At 49.3% G+C, this 18660-nt stretch overlaps 1 protein-coding gene across 12 annotated transcripts in view; it reads left to right on the forward strand.

The window, feature by feature from the left end:
* The window catches only part of SECISBP2 (SECIS binding protein 2), a 37256-nt gene extending 22439 nt beyond the window's left edge, over window positions 1–14817 (forward strand). For 8 of the 12 annotated variants that reach the window (XM_061163558.1, XM_061163560.1, XM_061163562.1 and 5 more), the window contains 7 exons: window positions 2974–3140; window positions 3829–3976; window positions 4892–5015; window positions 5639–5859; window positions 12586–12743; window positions 13064–13256; window positions 13925–14817. In XM_061163558.1, coding sequence (XP_061019541.1) covers window positions 2974–3140; window positions 3829–3976; window positions 4892–5015; window positions 5639–5859; window positions 12586–12743; window positions 13064–13256; window positions 13925–14028 — 1115 coding nt within the window. In that variant the 3' untranslated portion in view covers window positions 14029–14817. The remainder of the gene's footprint in view (window positions 1–2973; window positions 3141–3828; window positions 3977–4891; window positions 5016–5638; window positions 5860–12585; window positions 12744–13063; window positions 13257–13924) is intronic. The other 4 variants (XM_061163559.1, XM_061163568.1, XM_061163569.1 and 1 more) reach the window with 1 other exon arrangement.
* The last annotated feature ends 3843 nt before the right edge of the window (window positions 14818–18660 follow it).

Consider the following 18660-nt stretch of genomic DNA (forward strand, 5'->3'; position numbering starts at 1 on the left):
CTAATTGATGGTGATTTTATTTTTAATTGATCCATTCTGCCATTCTCCCTTCTAATAATAATAAAGATTATTTTTTTGTTAGCATCTTGTATCCAGTCTGTATTTAAATTTCTTTCTCAATGATTTTGGTAATTGTTTTCATTTCAGGATCATACATCACATGTATGAGTAATTCTTAAATGTATCAAAGCTTAGGATCACGGCCTTCTTAGGTATTCCTCCTTCAATGTTACTTTGCTCAGCATCTGTTTGGGAAAGGTCTGCAGTGTTGGCTTTTCCAGAAAAATCAAGAAAGTGCTTGGCCAACCTCTGATTCTGAAAAATGTAGCTTCTTGGGGAGCCTGCAGGGAAGCATGTGAGCTACTAACTGAATGTTCTAGACCTCCAGCCAAAGGTAAAAGCAAGAAAAATGAGGGAACTACCTCTGAGGCTATATATATAACATGGCTCTTGCAGCTAGATTCAAGTTGGACCTTTTAGATGGAATTGTATATGAAGTCCGAGACAATTAGGCAAAAAGTAGGGGCCCTCAATCAGATGATATTTTTAAGTAGCTTGAGGTTGTTAGATTGTAAGGTTGGTTGTTGGATTTTGGTAGTATTGAGAGGATGTTTTGGCCACAGATCCCAGTAATGCCCAGATATTGACATGTCCATTATCTTCCTTTTTGACATCAGTAATGGAACCATTCTTACTAGAAAAAGTAAAAATTAGCTAAGAGGAATTCAGAGTTTCTCTTTATTTTTAGATTAGCGAGTACCAAATACTCCTACAAGGGACTTTCTTGCCAGAACACAACTTAAAGGCCTTTGGTGACTTATATCTATTCTGGAGCCCAGGTTTGGCCTTCCCAACTGGCTGATCAGATTAATGAGGAGGTGAATGCTTTTACCAGCAGCATAAGGAAGAGTAGCCTTGGCCACCTACTGGTGTCTTTAAGCTGTGTTTCTGGTAGACAGCTTATTGTCGGAGCTTTCTGTTTAATCCAGGCTAAAATTCTCTTCCTTGTTGAGTGGGGTGCTTTGTTCATTCAGGTTTAATGCTCTTGTTACTGTGGTTGAATTTACTGCTGTTAGTTTTATTTTTTTTCTGATTCTTTCATGTCTTAATTTATTCCTCTGTTCCTCTTTAGCTGTTTTCTTTTATGTTAAATAAATATATGGTACCATTTTGATTCCTTTGATTTTTTTCCTTTATTTAAAAAAAAATTAATCTTCTTAAAAGTAAGAAAGTAGTTGCTTATAAATAAATCAGTCAAGCAACAAATTCAGTCCTTGTTTACCTAGAAACATCTATATTTTCGATTTGTTTTTTGAAGGATAGTTTCACTGGATATAGAATTCTTGATTGACAGGTCTTCCCCCTACTTCTTTGAATGTCATTCCATTGCCCTCCTGCCTCCATTGTTACCAGTGAGATGTCAAATATTACTTGTCTTGTTGATGCACTTTCTGTGATGAGTTGTTTTTCACTTGCTGTTTTTGTTTTGACCTTCAGCTGTTTGACTATGATGTGTCTATGTGGGAATCTCTGTATACGTCCTACCTTTTGTTGAGTGATATTTATCTTATTTTGAGTTTGTCAATTGAAATATTCATTGAATTTGGGAAGTTTAAGGTCATTATTTCTTCAAAATATTTTGTCTTTTCTCTTTCCTCTCCTGGCACTCACATTATATATATAGTGGTACATTTGTTGTTGCTCCACAGGTCTCCGGAGGCTCTTTTAAAATCTTTTCTTTAAGTTGAATGGTTTCTGTTGATTTATTTTCAAGTTCATTGATTTTTCTACCATCTCAAATCTTCTGTTGAGCCTCTCTCCTTTATAATTTGTATTTATTGAAATTCTGGGTTTATTTCTAGTCTCACAGTTGCCTTCATTTCTTGGTCAGCTGGGGGCACTCAAAGACAGTTTCTGTAACTTCCTGTTTTCTTTAGGGTGGGTTACACTTTCTTGTTTCTTTGAAAGTTTCACAATTTTTTGGTGAATATGGACTTTTAGTTAATACATTGTAGCAACTGGGTATTTTTTTTTTTTTTTTTTTGGGTATTTTGTTTTTTCCTTCTGAAAGTAGTGATTGTGATGGGGTGTTTTTTGTTTTGTTTTGTTGAAGGAACTGCCTGGTCTGAGTCTGGTGGCTGCCTTCCCCACAGTGTGTGGTTGCTGATTTCTCAGCTTAGTTGTTTTTTTTTTCTTTTTTTTGTTTTTGGGTTGACTTTCCAGGAGTCACTCCTGTGTCTATGCACTACTTTAAAAACATGTACCAAAATTAAGGAGGGTGGGTAAAATATATTTGGAAAAATACTGATGGTTGTTGAAGCCGGACAATGAATACATGGGTTTGTTGTTCTACATTCTCTTTATTTGGTGTGTGTTTAGAAGTTTTCCTAATTAAAAAGTTGGGGGAAAGTAAGCACAAATTAACTATTCCCTTAGAACAGGAACAAGGTGGGAAGTAGAACAGAACCACAGCGTGCAGTGGAAGTATTAGGACCAGTGATGGTGATCATGTATTTACTGTCTGCAGGGAATTTAGGAATGTATGTCTAGAAAACTCAAGAGAATCAACTTGAAATATTGCTAGGATCTTATATAAGGGCCTTTTAAGATAGTGAGGTAGAAGGTATACCTGTATATACATGAGGTAGAAGGAACCCAGTGGCCAACTTCTGCAAAGGCAGGGTCAGCTGAAAATGGTGGAGTAAAAGGGGCATCTTAAGTACAAGCTACCCGGAAAAGCTCTTCATCAAAAAATGAGACCCAAACACATCATCAGACTTAGCTGGAAAATACAGGAGGTTTGATTATGGGGATGGGAACCTGGTTCCCTCAGGGACAGTTTGATGGGGACGAGGAAGGTTGTGGGGATGGGTGGGCGGCATAGGGAGCCCCTGAGATCTGCAGCAAGCCTGCCTCTGGAGCTTGGCATGTGGTGGGTGGCAGCCTGAGCCCTGTGTCCCTACTGTGTTGCAGTTGGGGCAGTGCCCGTCCTCTCCAAAGACTCCATGTCAGGGAAGAAGGGCCCCCGCCTTGCCCAGGTGAAGACCCCACACAACCCGCTAGACTCCACTTCCCCCATGATGAAGAAAGGGAAGCAGAGGGAGGTCCCCAAGGCCAAGAAGCCGACCCCGTTGAAGAAGGTGTGTGGCGTTTTGTTTGAAATCGGGCATGAGTGAACTTGTAGACTGCTGCATCCGTTCTGCTTTCGACTCGTAGGGTTTTAGAGTTTTAACATTTACCCTCATTTGAACCTGCTCTTAATCAAGATGCATGCACGCTTCTCTGAAAGATGATCCCTCGCTCTCCCTTCATGGTCTGCAGAGCACCTCAGCTGCTGGAGGGGGGAGGCCTTACTTATTTATTCATTCCATACTTTGGAGTGACATGGACAGAAATCCAGAAATGGGGGGAATCTGTTCTCACTTATATTTTTTATCCTCATTCTACCCCGAGGCATTGTGTGATGCTCTGATGTGGTAAATATTGGACACTTCCTGCCACATGTGTTTGATTTAACTCTGAGAGCAGCCTGTGGGGTATGGTGAGGCTCAGAGGGAGGAAGGCATGTCTTGCCTGGGGCCAGATTGAGCTGCACGGTGGCACCAGAGCCCACGTCTCTCATGCACTGCTCTGTTTCCCCAGGGGGCCTGCTCTTCCTGGGCCATGGGTGAGAGGGTTGGGCTGCCCACAGGGTGGGGGCAGGCGGCGGGGGATAAGGGCACAAACAGGTACAGTGCCAGCCAGCTGAATGGGGGGGCTTACTTCACAGAAGAGCTTGTTCTCAGATGCGAGTGTTGAGGTGTTTCAATCATTGATTTAACTTTAAAGATTATTTTGAAAGAACGGCAAGAGAGAAAGCAGCAGCGTCTCCAAGAAAATGCTCTGAGCCCAGCTTTTCCCAGTGACGATGTGCAGGATGTGCAGGATGAAGAGAGCGGCGGTGACGACCAGGTCCTCAGGCCACCTGACGTCTTAGGTATTGAGTTCCGTTGGTTTGCTTCTCAAGGAATCCCTCGGCGGGAGTAGCCGTGTACAAAGGCCATTTGTCTGGTCCCTGTGTGGTAAAAGCAGGTGCGCCTTGGGCCTTGGGAATGCAGATGATTTTCAGTGTCCTAACTTGACAGTAAGAGGACATCCCTGTGAACAAGTGGAGCTTCTGGTGCCTCTGCTTCTCGGGGGTGGGAGACACAAAGGGGTGAAGCCCCTGAGCTTGATGTTTGTGATACTGGATGGTCCTTGCAGTTTGAAATGGCCATGAGAATTAACACCGTTAACTGCAAAGTGGCTTGCCCACAAGTGTGTGAGACATGCTGTCATTCCAGAAAATGGGTTAAGTTAGCTTTTTATTGAATCACTCCTTCGGAACAGTGCACAGATCATACCCAGTTCAGAAGCAGAACGGCCCCCAGCCCCTGTGATTCTGGTCCAAGGCCTCACCCCTGTCTGCAGTTCACCCATGAGCTTTCAGGCTGCATTCCAGGGGAATCTTGTGTGTTCTTCTGGCCAGCAGTATGTCTGTGGCCTGTGAAAGTAGTTCTGACTGTCAGTGCAGCGTAGCGTTGAGGTGTACAAACATGCCAGGCGGCACATGGGTGTTTCCACATGGCCTCCGTTAGAAGCAGAGATGCTGTGGCAGCTTGGGGTGTATGTAAGAAATGTGAGCATACTTCGTGCTTGCATTTTCCCCTGGTGCATCTACAGCCTACAGCCTACAGGCCCCTGCCACACAGGCTGCCCAGGGTTTTAGGAGCTACACCCATGGGTGGCAGAGGGGCCAGCCGCTGAGTCTGGGTGCTCGGGCGACGCTGTCGCATTTCCTGCCCCAGGCCCCTCCGTCTGTGCACCGAGCACTGCAGGGGCCCTGCTGTGACTTCTTACTCTGAAACTCCAGGGGAAACGAAAGAGTCTGTGTCCTGTGTTCCTGTGGCGGAGAGCAAGTCAGAGGAGCAGCTGGGAGCTGAGCCCCAGAAGGAGACGGAGGCCTGCCCCAAGATCCACAGCCGGCGGTTCAGGGAGTGAGTGCGCTGGGGCGTTGGGCTCACTGTGGGACCTGGGGCGCTGTGCTCACTCTGACCTTGGGCCTCGAGTTCTCTGCCCGCCGTGCTCGGCACAGTAGAGCGGCCAGGCTGGGCCATGGTGATTGTGTCCTCCTGGTGGAAGGTGGCTAGGACCTGGTCCTAACACATGCCAGGGCTACATAGCCTGCTCGTGAGAGGTCTCTGTCCTTGTTTGTGATCCCAGAGGGGCCCTTGAATCCACGTTTATGACTGGGAATGGGCAGTAAGGTGACAGCTCATGGTCTGAGGCCCCGTTCTGTGTGTAGTTTCCTAGGGCGCTCCGCCGCTTTCCCTCCCCCTTTTCTTCAGGGTAGACTGCAGATGTTTGTCTTCACGAGGAGAGGTGCCCGGGAGTGTCTGCCCTGGGGATGTGGGGCCCACATGTCTTTGTCCCTTGTGGTTGGGGGTGGGGAGGATGCCTCCATCCGTATCTTTTAAATTCTGTCAGTCAGGAATCCTGCCTTCTGACTGGCATTACTCATCAAAGCATGATTTGCCCACACCTCGTCTGAGGTGTGCCAGGAGCAGCATGCCAGTGTCGCAGCCAGGGGAAAGGTGACCGTGTCTAATGTTCCTTTCAGCTACTGCAGCCAAATGCTCAGTAAAGAAGTTGACGCCTGTGTTACGGACCTGCTGAAAGAGCTGGTTCGTTTCCAAGATCGTATGTACCAGAAAGATCCAGTCAAGGCTAAGGCCAAACGCCGACTTGTATTGGGGCTGAGGGAAGTCCTCAAACATCTGAAGCTCAGAAAGTTGAAATGCATCATCATCTCTCCAAACTGTGAGAAGATACAGTCGAAAGGTAAGGGTGCCGTGTGGTCCCTGCTGTGTGGCTCCTGCACACACCCTCTGGCCACCACACACACGTCAGCCACTGGGGGTTGGGGGCCTTGGAAGTGCAGTTTGTTTCATTTTCTTTTAGCTGAGGTTTTTTTTTTAAACTTATTTTTAATTGGAGGATAATTGCTTTACAGTTTTGTGTCACACATCGACATGAGTCAGCCATAGGTATACGTATGTCCCCTCCCTCCCACCTCCCGCCCCACCCATCCCACCACTCTGGGCTGTCACAGAGCAGCAGGTTGAGCTCCCTGCGTCATACAACAAATCCCCACTGGCTCTCTGTTTTACATATTTGTTTTCAAAGTTTGTTGGATCACCAGGTGATCACTCTGAGCAGCTGGGCCCCTGCTCATGATTCAGGCTGGCCCACACGGACCAGAGGGGGTGTGTCACCCTCGTATAGCTGGCGGGGTGCAGAGCCGCTTTCCTCTGGAGCTGTGGGGGGTGGTCCCTCATACCACAGATTTCATGACCGGCAGCTAGGCAGTCCCTGCATTGGGCTTTTCCTCAGTGTGTGACTGACTTGCCTATCCACTTAACGAAAGGTGTGGGTTTGTCCAAGCCCTTGGCCATCTTACTGATGCTGGAAGGTTGGTTCTCTCTTTCAGCGTGTGATGTGCTGGGTAAGGTGACCAACAGATGGATGTCTGACGTCTCCCTGACCCTCAGCTGACCCACTCTGTGGGCCGCAGAGCCCAAGTCCTCCTTGGGCTGCACAGTAGGGGGCTGTTAGGAGCAGGATGTCGTCACTGAGACGCCGGTCCTCCGTCTCATCTTGACATTCAGACGACTCCTCTGGTCCCGTTGTTCTCTCCCATGGTGTAGAGTTCCACTTGGCTGGAACAGTGCTTTCAGGGAACCGGTCCAGATCCCTGTGCTGAATCTTTCTGGTTGCTGTTTGCAGTCTGAACACTTGAGGTTTCCTGACTTGTCTGCAGCATCCAGGGGCCCTTGGGCAGCAGCTGGATCTGCTCATGGCCAGCCCCGTGGACTCATCCCCGTCCTAGCTGGAGGCAGATCTAGTCCCTGCCATCGGAAAGGGCTCTCAGGTTTGTCCCTTTGGTTGTGCGCTGGCAGTGTCCCGACCACAATCCCATGGCAGATGCTGGGCTTTACACGAATCACCCCTCAGGCTCTCAGCCAGCTGCCTGAACCCCCTCTTAAAGTAGTGGTTGCTTCAGATGTTCTGCAGCTCCTCCTCTGGGGCCATTCTAGCCCTGTGCCTCCCATGTAGCTGTCATCCCGGGGATGTGTCTTCTGGTGGGCTGTGGTGGTCGTTGGCTCTCCCATACTCCCTTGTCTTGGGGCGTGTGCATCCCCCTGTCAGTGGCTTATGAGAAAAAACTGCGGGACATCTAGAAGATGGTGCTTGAGATCCAGTCTTTCCGATTTCTCACCTTTCTTTCTCTTCTCCCTTCTCTCTGGAAGCTTGTGGGAACTTCCCTGTGCCCAGGGTTCTGGGAGGTGGGATGGCTTACAGGCAGTGCGCTCAGTTCTGGGACATGCTGCTGAGTTTGTGCTCTGAATCTCTCTCCTGTTTGCCCTCTCTCGGCTCCCCCTAGAACCGTGTTGCTCGGATGCTGGGTCTCCTGCACCGTCATCCACCTGTTAGTTTTCTTCTTTTCAGCTCTTCAGTTCTGTTTTCTGTAAGGATTCTTCAGTTATGCTTCTTAATATTTCATTTCTGCTGTTATTTTTTATTTCTGGGAGCTATTTTTTTTTGTTCTCCAAAGTTCCTGTGTTTGTAGCGGTTGCTTCATGGATGTGTTTCCTCCCTGAGAACCATAGTGATGTGAGGGTCCTTTCTCCCTGCACAGCCTCCCTGCCCAAGTGGTTTGCTTTTTGGGCTGGGCTCATGGTGGAGGTTTCTGCAGATGCCCAGGTCTGCTTGTCTGTCTGTCTTTAGCAGCCGCTAAAGCTGACTAGGGACTTCACTGGTGGCTGAGTGAATCTCCCTACCAGTGCCGAAGACTTGGGTTCGATTCCTGGGTCGGGAAGATCCCCTGGAGTAGGAAATGGCAACCCACTCTAGTATCTTGCCTGGGGAATCCCATGGACAGAGGAGCCCGGTGGGCTACAGTCCAGTGGGTCACAAAGAGTTGGACTCAACAAGTGACCAAGCAACAACAAAGCTGACTAGAATTCTGGGGGTGAGGCTAGCACTTAAAGGCTTTGAGCTGCATTTGAGAGCAGTGGTTCTCCAGCTGCAGTGAGCATCAGAGTCACCTGGGAAGCTGATGAAAACATAGATTTCAGAGTTTCTCCCTGAGCAGGTCCAGCGGACCCCCAAATTTGTATTTCTCGTAAGTTCTTAGTTGCTGCTGCCACTTCAAGGACCCAAGGCTAGAACCTCTGCTGTGGGATGGCAGCTGGGCTGCTGCTCTGTTGGAAAGCACCGTACGGGGTGCATCTCTGATGCCACGTTTCCGGGGGAAGGACTCTTACTTTCTGCGGGGAGTCTGGGGTGAAGGGTGGAGGCCCTGACCTCTACCCTATGACCATGACCTTATCCTGACATTCACAGTTGGAAGTGTGGGCCCAGTGTCCTGCAGACCCACTGCCCTGCTGCACCACAGGCCCAGCACCGGGTGTTGGTTGAGTGAAGCAGTTCCGGACACCAGCTTGCTATCGCCTCGTCTGATCTCCACACTGCCTCTCAAATGCCCGGCACTGCCTGTTAGTTGCCAAGCTCTGGGGGAAGAATTCTAGGGTATAGATGTGTTCCCACTGTTGCTTCTGGGCATTTCCCGCTGGTGGCTTAGGGCAGCTGACTCACCTGTTTGTGTTTCAGCTTCCAAAATCTTTTACTTGTCTAAGAGTGTCCTGTGGATTTTCGTCTTTAAAAGGCAAACCGGGAATATGTATATTCAGTTGGTGGTCCGCCTTGCTCTTTCTCTAAGCCCCCACTCCTCTGATCATGCCAGAGAATGGAGCTGAGAGGGCATCTTAAGGATTTGTTAATGCATTTAAAATCTGTTGTTTACTTATTTGTTCCTGTCTTTTTTGTTTGTTTTTTGCCTTGAGGCAGAAGGAACTTGATTACATGTTCTAGGAATGTTTCTTCCTTGGTAAAGACAGCCAATAGATTGTGGTCATTTTAAAGGTAAAATTGAGTATTATGGCCTGGGATTATGTTGAAATACTATTATTTGCTCAGAGTGGCATTTTGCCTAATAATTCTGAACTTAAACTTTAAATGGGAATTGTTGATCAGATATAGCATTTACTTGTTTGGTCTCGCTGTGAAACTTTGAGAAGCTGGCACTTGGAGATATTTTTCAGCTCTCACAAGTGACGTTGGCTGGGAACAGGGCTGAGCAAAATCATTGAGACTTGGCTGCTGCGTCAGGGAAAGCGGTGCACACCTGCAGCATCCTCTCCGGGGGAAGTCAGATAGGACAGGCTGAATTCACCAAAACGAGATGCAGTGACACGTGTAAAGTGTCATGTCATCTACCAGGGAAGCTCAGTTGAGATGAGCACTCAGGATTTTTATTGGGGCTGATCACAAGGACACCCTCTGCCAGGCAGGTCCCCACATTCCAGACTTATAGAAGGAAAGCCAATGTTGAGTGTAATCTGCATATGCATTTTGGGAACAGGAGTCACTCTTACCAGATGGGGTCACAGGGGCACCCCCAAAGCCCAAGTTCAGGCACCAGCCAAAGGTCAGCCAAGTAAGTAAGCTGGCCTTTTTTAGGAGAGCAGCCATCTGGCCAGTCTTATAACTCTTTTCTGCACACTGCCCAAATACCCTCTGTGATCAGTTCCTGAGCTGGGGTGGACACAAAGCTGAGTCACCCTTGAGTGAGAGACCACGGAGCTGACGTTTAGGAGAGTCGTCAGTCTCCCGTTGGAAACATCTCGCTGTAAGTAACGCAGATATCACCTGTCCTGCCTCCCCCTTTCCCCCACCTGCCTAGGAGTGAATTTTCTTTAAAGTTCATATCCCCAGAAGTTGCTTCCTCATCACCTTTGATCTCTGCGGGTAGATCGGGGGAGGGGATGGACAGATTAAAATGATGTGGGGCTTAACCATTAATTCCCTATTAAATCAGCTGTGGAATGAATTCCCAGTTCCCTCAAAAGCAGTTGTTGTTCAGTCATTAAATCATGTCCAGCTCTTTGTGACCCCATGGACTGCAGCACGCCAGGCTTCCCGGTCCTTCACTATCTCCCAGAGTTTGCTCAAACTTGTGTCCATTGAGTCAGTGATGCCATCCAACTGTTTCATCCTCTGTTGCCCTCTTCCCCTCCTGCCCTCAATCTTTCCCAGCATCAGGGTCTTTTCCAATGAGTCAGCTTGTCATAATCAGGTGGCCAGAGGATTGGAGCTTCAGCATCAGTCCTTTCAATGAATATTCAGGGTTGATTTCCTTTAGAGTTGACTGGTTTGACCTCCTTGTTCTCAAGGGACTCTAAAGAATCTTCTCCAGCACCATAGTTCGAAAGCATCGATTCTTCAGTACTCAGCCTTCTTTATGGTCCAACTTTCTGTATAGTTAAACTCTCACATCCATACATGACTACTGGAAAAGCCATGGTATAGCTTTGACTCTATGGACCTTTGTAGGCAGAGTGATGTCTCTGCTTCTTAGTACACTGTTTAGGTTTGTCATAGCTTTTCTTCCAAGGAGTAAGTGTTTTTTAATTTCTTGGCTGCAGTCACCATCCACAGTGATTTTGGAGCCCAAGAAAATAAAAATCTGCCACCTTTTCCACTTTTTCCCCTATCTATTTGCCATGAAGTGATGGGACCGGATGCCATGATCTTAGTTTTCTGAATGTTGAATTTTAAGCCAGCTGTTCTACTCTCCTCTTTTCACCCTCATCAAGAGGCTCTTTAGTTCCTGTTCGCTTCTGCCATTAGAGTTGATACCATCTGCATATCCAAGGTTGGGTGTGCATTTGAGAAGTTGTTCTTTTGAAAGAAAATTAGGTAATCATATGTAATTAGGTACCAGGTGATAAGAGATCTTAGGAGATTTTTTCTTTCTCCTGTAGATGTTGTGTGTTCCCTCAGGAATGGTCAGTTTGCAGAGGAACTGGGGTGGGCCACCCTGCCTCTAGGGGACACCGCAGCCCCCACAGACGGGCATGCTGCCTCCTCCCAGCCTCCCCCGGTCTTCAGGTGATTCTGTTAGCGTTCTCTGTGAGGCGAGGCTGAGCATCTTTCCACTTGTTTAAGGGCTTGTATTTTCTGCAAATTGTTGATTATTTGCCCATTTGTCTTTTAGGATGTCAGTCTTCTATATTCACATATACTTTTTTTTTTTTTTTTTAATAATAATAGCCACTTTGGTTAAGAATTGTGAATGTTTTTCCAGTTTGTCATGTGCCTGTTTTTCTTTAAGTCTCAGAGATTGGGTGTGTATGTGGATATTTTTTATTCGTGTTTTTATTACATCTAGGTTTTATGTTATTCTTCAACCTTCTTACTCCAGGGTTATTAATTTTTTTTTTAATTCAGTTTTTTTCCTTGTTCTTCTATGGTTTCATTTTTATTTAGGTAGAATGCATTTCAGTCTGAAATGGATTTTTGCAGAGGCTGACCCCGCTGTCTCTTTGCACCTTCTGTGCTTCAGGGGACTCTTGCCAACCTGCTTAAGTGCCACACATTCGGGTGATTTCTGGGCTTTCATTCTGTCACCCTGTATCCCATAATTTACGTTCTTACAGTTCTATAGCAAGCTTTAATATCTGCAAATGCTAACCTGACATTAATTTCCTTTTTCAAAAGACTATTCTCATTTTGTGTATTTTGTATTTCTCAAAAAATGTCCCACTTAGAGTAAGTTACAGTATAAAAAGTTTTAGGTTAACATAGCATTGACGTATGATCATATTGGCTCGTTCCATCCAAGAGCATAGATGCCTTTGGCTTAGATTTTCTTTTGTGTTTCACTAGCATGTTGAGGCTGCTTTGTAAATTGCTCATGTTTCTTGCTACATTTATCCTCACCTGTTGTAGCCTTCGGTTGCACTTGCACGTGGAATCACCTCTCCCATTCTGCGTTCTAGCTGGCTGATGTTTGCACGTGTATGGGTGGTTTCTATGTTACTCACGCACAGATGCCCGGATGTATTCTCTTGTCGGTAGCAGCTTGTCAGTGTTGCTGGGTTTCCGACTGCGTGAGCATCACTCACACACACAGCTTCTTCACCCTCTCTGCTTGTGGTGCCACCCCTACCCTTCCACCCTCCTCCTACCAGGCTGGTGTCTCACTGGGAGGCAGGGTAGGATCACTCCGTGACCTCCCTGGACTCCGGGTTTCCATCTTTTTGAGGGGGTACCACCTCCCTTCTCAGGGTTTTGTGAGGATATAGGAGCCAATCCACCCGAAGCCATTAGACCCAGACTGGCACACAGTATTCAGTGAACATGGCTAAGGCTTCCTTGTCCTGTTTCACACGGCTCCAGCTGCTGACTTGATGTGGACGTATTTTATAGTGATTTATTGCTTTAGACGTGTCTCTTGAACAGTTGATTTCTTCCGTGTGGCCGAGGGTAACAGTGTACTTGCACTGCAGTGACTGGCTTTCCCAGTGAAACCCAGCCTGGGACGCTGGCTCGAGTGAGGAAGTAGCCGGGAGTGTCACCGTCCATCGGGAAAAGCTCTTGGCAGCCAGTGTCGCCAGCGCGCTCCTGGGATGCCCTCCCCTGTCATTTTCCTTGTCCTCCAAGCAGGTGGGCTAGACGACACCCTGCGCACCATCATTGACTATGCCTGTGACCAGAACATCCCCTTCGTGTTTGCTCTCAACCGCAAAGCTCTGGGGCGCAGCCTGAACAAGGCTGTTCCCGTCAGCGTGGTGGGCATCTTCAGCTACGACGGGGCCCAGGTGAGGCGGGAGTAGGGTGCTGGCCTGTCTGCTCTGGGAGTGAGTCAGGGGGGACGGTGGTTGTCTGTGCTTCACTGGCAGAGTAGCCCTGAGCCCCAGGGGCCCCAGTCTTGAAAGCAGTAGCCTCGGGGGCCTGGTTTCCTTAAAAACCCAGAAGTGTGATTCCAATTTAGCTCTGGGCTCACTGGTGCCACAGAGGAGCCTCAGGAAGGCCTGAGGGCAACACCCCTGGTACACAGGCGGGCATCCCCCATTTCCCTGTAGTGGGTGTCTTCACCAGCTTGCAGGGGACCTCATTTGTACTATGGTTTCTGCTCAAGGACCAGTTCCACAGGATGGTGGAGCTGACGATGGCGGCCCGGCAGGCCTATAGGACTATGCTGGAGAGTGCACGCCAGGAGCCGCTGGGCGAGCTCGGCCCCTGCACCCCCGCCAGCCCACCCAGTCAGGGCCCCAGCTGCCCTGCGGAGGACAGCCCCCTGGCCCCCACTGCAAAAGAGGAGCCACACTACAGTGAGTGCTGGGGGCAGTGGGGTTGGGGCCCATCGTCCTCTAGGTCTTCATCGATGCTGATTGAACAGGGCGCCCAGGAGAGCGTCATGGCCACTGTGGCCAAACGAGCTGCAGAAGGCCCTGTTAAGCCCCGGCCCTTGTTTAAGAGGTGGTCTCAGATGCGGGAGGGGAGGGCTGGTCAGTGGGTGTCTCAGACAGACCTTCCTTGGGTCACATGGCACCCAGAGGGCAGCCGTGAGGACAACTGTATCCCTGGCGGGTGGTTGTCAAGGCTGGCGTGCACCGACCTGTTTGATCCTGTTCACGAGGGGAGGTTGCATTTGGGGGTTTTTGCTTGAGTCCTTTCCAGGCCCCACTCAGGGAGCCAGGTTGCTGGGCAGGCTGTGTGCTGCTTGTTTTCCAAGAGACTTCCCTGACTGTGGTGGCTCAGATGCTAAACAATCCGCCTGCAATTCAGGAGACCTGGGTTTGATCCTGGGTTGGGAAGATTCCCAACCCAGAAGGAGATGGCAACGCACTCCAGTATTCTTGCCTGGAGAATCCCATGGGCAGAGGAGCCTGGTGGGCTACAGTCCATGGGATCGAAAAGAGTCGGACACAACTGAGCGACTGACACTTTGCCTGGCTGACACTGCCTGTCTGTTAGTGGTGTGCTTTCTTGTTTCCAGTTGAAGTCTGGAGAAACCATCTGGAAGCGTACAGTCAGTGTGCCCTGGAGCTGGAGGAATCGCTGGAGGCTTCAACCTCTCAGATGATGAACTTGAATTTATAAGAAGAGTTCGTTCCTGTGTGTTTGTGTATTTGAGGTGGGGGTGGGGGGGTTGAAAGACTTTGGGGCCTTTTTCTTCTCATTTTTTCGTTGACCTACTTGTATTGTGTATGGCTGTTCAACTGGGGAAGTAACCAGCAGTGTTTGTAGCTGTCCAAGAGCTGCGAGTCCTGCGGAGGGGCACTCGGTAAGCTGGCGGAGACCCTCTCACAAAGCCTTGGGATGCAGCCTCGGCTCTCTGAGCACTGTGTGAGTCTGGAAGATGCTGGACAAGGTGGTACTCGGAGTACTCTGCTGCTGTGGAACATCTCTCCACTGCAGGACAGCTGAGCCAAGTTAGTTTGTGGAAAGCAGCTGCGGGCTGAGGCGATGTGGCTCGGAAGGTGGGGTAGTTCACCGCGTGTTCCCAGCCCCGGTGACCCACACAGCCCTGCAGAAGCCGTGGGGGTGGGGGTACGGGGAATACCTTTCTCAGGATATGGCTTTCTAGCCAGAAGATTGGGGGATACTTGGAGGGTCTGCTAAAATGAGCCTCAGAAGGAAAATCAGTTCTGTAACCTGTGACCTTTTGACATGAATATTCCTTTTATTGTTTATTTTTCAAAGAAACGATTTTGAAGTTCCTAAATCTCAGTTTTGATAATTTAAGAATATTTTCTTTCTTTTGTAAATGAACATATTGCGAATGTGCTTTCTTAGAGGCCAGAAGGATAGAAGTTTACTTTCGTATTTTCCTGTAAGTAAGAGGGCTTATTTATTTTGAATAAAGAGTGATTATTTAATTTCACTGGAGACTGTGGTCACCTTGGTCTAATCAGCGCTTCCTACATCCTGAGCTGTATTTTGGGGGCACTCTTCTTTGAGCTGAAGGGGACTGAGCAGGAAGAGGTTTGCTGCACTCATATCTCTTGGATCTCGAAGGTAGTGACTGTGAAATCTCCAGCCCTTAGAGATCCTATTGCTGGACCTACTTTGGTCCAGCCTGCTGGCGAGCTGGTCACATGAGAAATGGCAGGATCAGACTTTCACTGCTTTGCATTTGTCAAGCAAGCAAGGTATCTTGTGGGCTTTGCAAGTGCTGTTAGTTGAATTCAGTCATGGCAGATGTACTTTGGTGAGTGAGTGGCCTGTGGGAAGCAAAATAACGTGAAGTAATGAGTTGGAAGGGCTTCCTGCATGGCTCAGTGGTAGAGAATCCACTTGTAATGCAAGAGATGCAGGAGATACGGACTCAGTCCCTGGGCTGGGAAGTTCCCCAGGAGGAGGAAATGGCACCCTACTCTAGTACTCTTGTGTGAAAAATCCCATGGACAGAGGAGCCTGGTGGGCTACAGGCTGTGGGGTCAAAAAGAGTCGGACATGACCGAGTGATTTTGAGCACAGCATGGTGAGTTGGAAAGAGCCTGCTGTGGCCAGGGCTGGCGGCGAGGTGGAGGCTGTCTGTGTAAAGTACTAGTCTGTCTTTTCATCTGTTGTTCCCAGTGAGTGCCCTGCTCTCCCATACACTTTCTGAGCTGTTTCAGTGAGGAACATGCGATTTGGTCCAGCAAGCCCTCCATCCGGTCACAGGTTTCTCCCTCAGGGCCACCAGAAGGAACAGCAGCAGGGAGGGTCCCCGCCCCACCGTCCCCATCAACTGTGGTAGGTTTGAAAATAGATTATTTGAGAGTAAAGGTTCCATAATGAACTTACAGGCAAAGTTAACTTGTCAGCTGTATTTAGCAGTCTAGAACTATAAAACTGATACATGAAAAAAAAAACAAAAACCCACATTAAAAAGTCTGTGCTAGAGATGCAGGTTGTCTGTTTAGAGCCCTCGAGGCCCCTGGGTCTGTGGTGGTCAGATTAGCTGAACAAAGTAGGTGGGTTTTAGCATCACATTCAGCTGCTGAGAGGGTTTGCTTCTCCTGTGACTTAACGCTGGGTTGCCCTGGCAGCCAGGGCATGGTGTCACTTTCCTGGCAGAGGCCACTGCCGCAGGTGACACAGTGACCTACTCTATGCTGATGGCACCGTGGGAAGCGGGCAGGTGTCCCGAGTACAGACACTCTTCATGGAGCAAACGTTTCAATGGAACTCTTTTATTTTTCTTCCCACAGTTCAGAGAATCAGATCTCATCCTCATAACTACCTTTCCCACCAGAACCCTGCATGCTGATGTTACAGTAACTGCAAGTGTCTGTTCTGATCCTAGCACCAAGGAGAAGGCCCTGCCCATAGAGCAGGGCAACCACCCTACAAGAGAGCCACAGTGAGAGTGGATGGATGTTGTATCAAAAGTCTTGTCACAGTGCATCGTGGGTGACCTGTGAGCCAGCTCGGCCTCTGTTGACAAGGTGGACCGGCAGCTCAGTGGCAACTGGGATGACTTTGACCCCGAAACCAGCCGTCCTCAGAAGCCGTGTTCACAGTGGATCCTGGAGGTGACTGGCTGGAAACGTGTGCTGCTCTTGAACAAAGGCAATCAGCTTCAGAACAAGGGAGTCTGGAAACAGGCTGTGGTCATTAGGCTTAGGAGACGTCCATTTGCTAGGGTCATGGGGAAGTACCACTTAATTTAACAGAGATTTTGGTTTTATGATAGATGAGCATTCCACTAAAAGCAGTCATTCTGCAAACAGTGCCTATAAGGTTCCAAGCTGAAGAGCCTCAGCCGCCACATTACACACACGGCAGTCTCCAGGTGCAGCGTGAGTAACTTGGGGACCCCGTAGCACATGGACAGAGTAGCCTCATTAGACCTGTACCGCCGTGAGCAGAGTGACCGGGACCCAGGAGATGCTGATCTGCTGGCTTTTCCATCAGACAGGCTCGACACCTGGGCCATGGCTGCGAGTGGACAGGTGCGCACTTGGAGCTTTAGGAAACAGGCTCTGACATTAGTGAGTAATAACACAAAGTCTCCCATCCAGTTAGCGCCTGAGTTTGGACCTCAGCACTGAAGGTTAAAGGCAAATTCTGGTCACCTGGAGCCTTGTCCTTCCTGCCTTGTCTCTTAGAGTTGAGCAGCTGAGTGTGAAGGGGGCTCCAGAGCAGTAAAACCAGCAGTCACAAGAGCTAACACGGCTGTGTGAAGGACGACCCGTTGCATGACATGAAGTTAACTCAGACCTGTGGAGTGTAACAGCAGTGCTTGTGGAAGAGGACCCGGCACGCACACTACTGTCTTAACCAGAGTTGTGTCTAGCCTGTTAACCTCCGTTTCCTGCTTCTGCCAGACAGGCCGTTCTCTCCCATCTAAGTACCTGAGTAAAACAAGTTCTGGCTACTGTCGCAGGCCCTTCAGGGCTCCGTGTTCTCCGCTAAGCAATCCAAAGAGCTGTGTCCAGCGAACAGGGAGACAGCCCACTGCTCTGAGGCCTCTGGGGCTGCGTGGCGGTGGCAGCACGGTCAGCCTGGTCAGCACGGCTTCCTGTGGCTAGAACACGTCCTGGTTACAGCTTTCCTGAAAGAACACCGTGGACTTCAGTTCTTAGCAGAACAGAAAAGCCTGGAACCTGCTTCCCATATGCTCCCCGGGGGGTCCAGGGTCCTGAAGGAGGGAAGCCTGGGCCTACTAAGCTCTGGGCTAAGGGTCAGAGTGACTGTGGGGGGCTTGTTGGAAGCAGCTGGCCCCACCTAACTTTGGGTTCCTGTAAGAGCCCATTTTCCCTCCCCGCAGGCTGGAGGGCAACAGGTAGAAGGGGTGTGGGTTTCAGAATGCACAACTGATTGGTGGGCCAGGAGAAAGCACATGGGGCCCCCTGGCAGGATGGGCCCCCAAGAGGGACAGCTGTCATCCCAGACCCCTGCCCTTTTTCAGGCCCGGCCACGTACCCACGCCTTCTTCCAGTTCTGCATCATGCGGTCGTGCTCCCCAACCACGGCCCTCCAGCTGGCGAGCTCTCTGGTCCACCTCTCTTGCTGGGTCGCCTCTGCAAGGTAGAGGGGGCGCTCCAAATCTCAGTTTCCAGGCCTTCATGGCCCCCGGGGTGGGGGGCCCCCTCCATCCACAGAGGCTGTGCTGCGAGCCGAGTGGGCTGGGGTGAGGTGTTTACTCCTCAGGCCTTCACTTCCTGGCTGGGGGGGGGCCTTCCCAGTCATGTCCCCTGTCTGCCGTCCCCAGGCCCACCAGCTCCTATGGCAGCTGCTCCCCAAGGCCACACTGGCCCTGTCCCCCACATCTCACTGGCACCTTTGGTGCAGCCAGGAGAGGGGCTAATTCCCCACACCTCACGGGGCACTGCACTCATCGTGGTGGGCAGGGGCCGTTGCCACCTCCCTCAAGGGAGACTGGTCACCAAGGCTCTGAAACCATTTGGTCCCATTACATCACCTGCCACACTCGCGCTGCACCTCCTTGCGTGTGTTTGATCATTTGACTTACAGATACAAGGTCACAATTTGTAAGGCACTTATTTTCAGTTGCAAAGTCTGACTCTTCGCAACCCCATGGACTTTCATGCCAGGCTGCTCGGTCCTCCACTATCTCCCAGAGTTTTCTCAAATTCATGTCCATTGAGCCAGTGATGCTATCTAACCATCTCAGCCTCTCACAAGATAATTCATCTTATCTTGACCAAGGGCATTTTACAGAAATGAATGGAAGTTATAGGTGGGAGAGAGTATCTGTAATTTCCTTTTCTCTGGTAATTC

This window comes from Dama dama, chromosome 16, assembly GCF_033118175.1.
Source record: "Dama dama isolate Ldn47 chromosome 16, ASM3311817v1, whole genome shotgun sequence".
NCBI classification, from domain to species: Eukaryota; Metazoa; Chordata; class Mammalia; order Artiodactyla; family Cervidae; genus Dama; species Dama dama.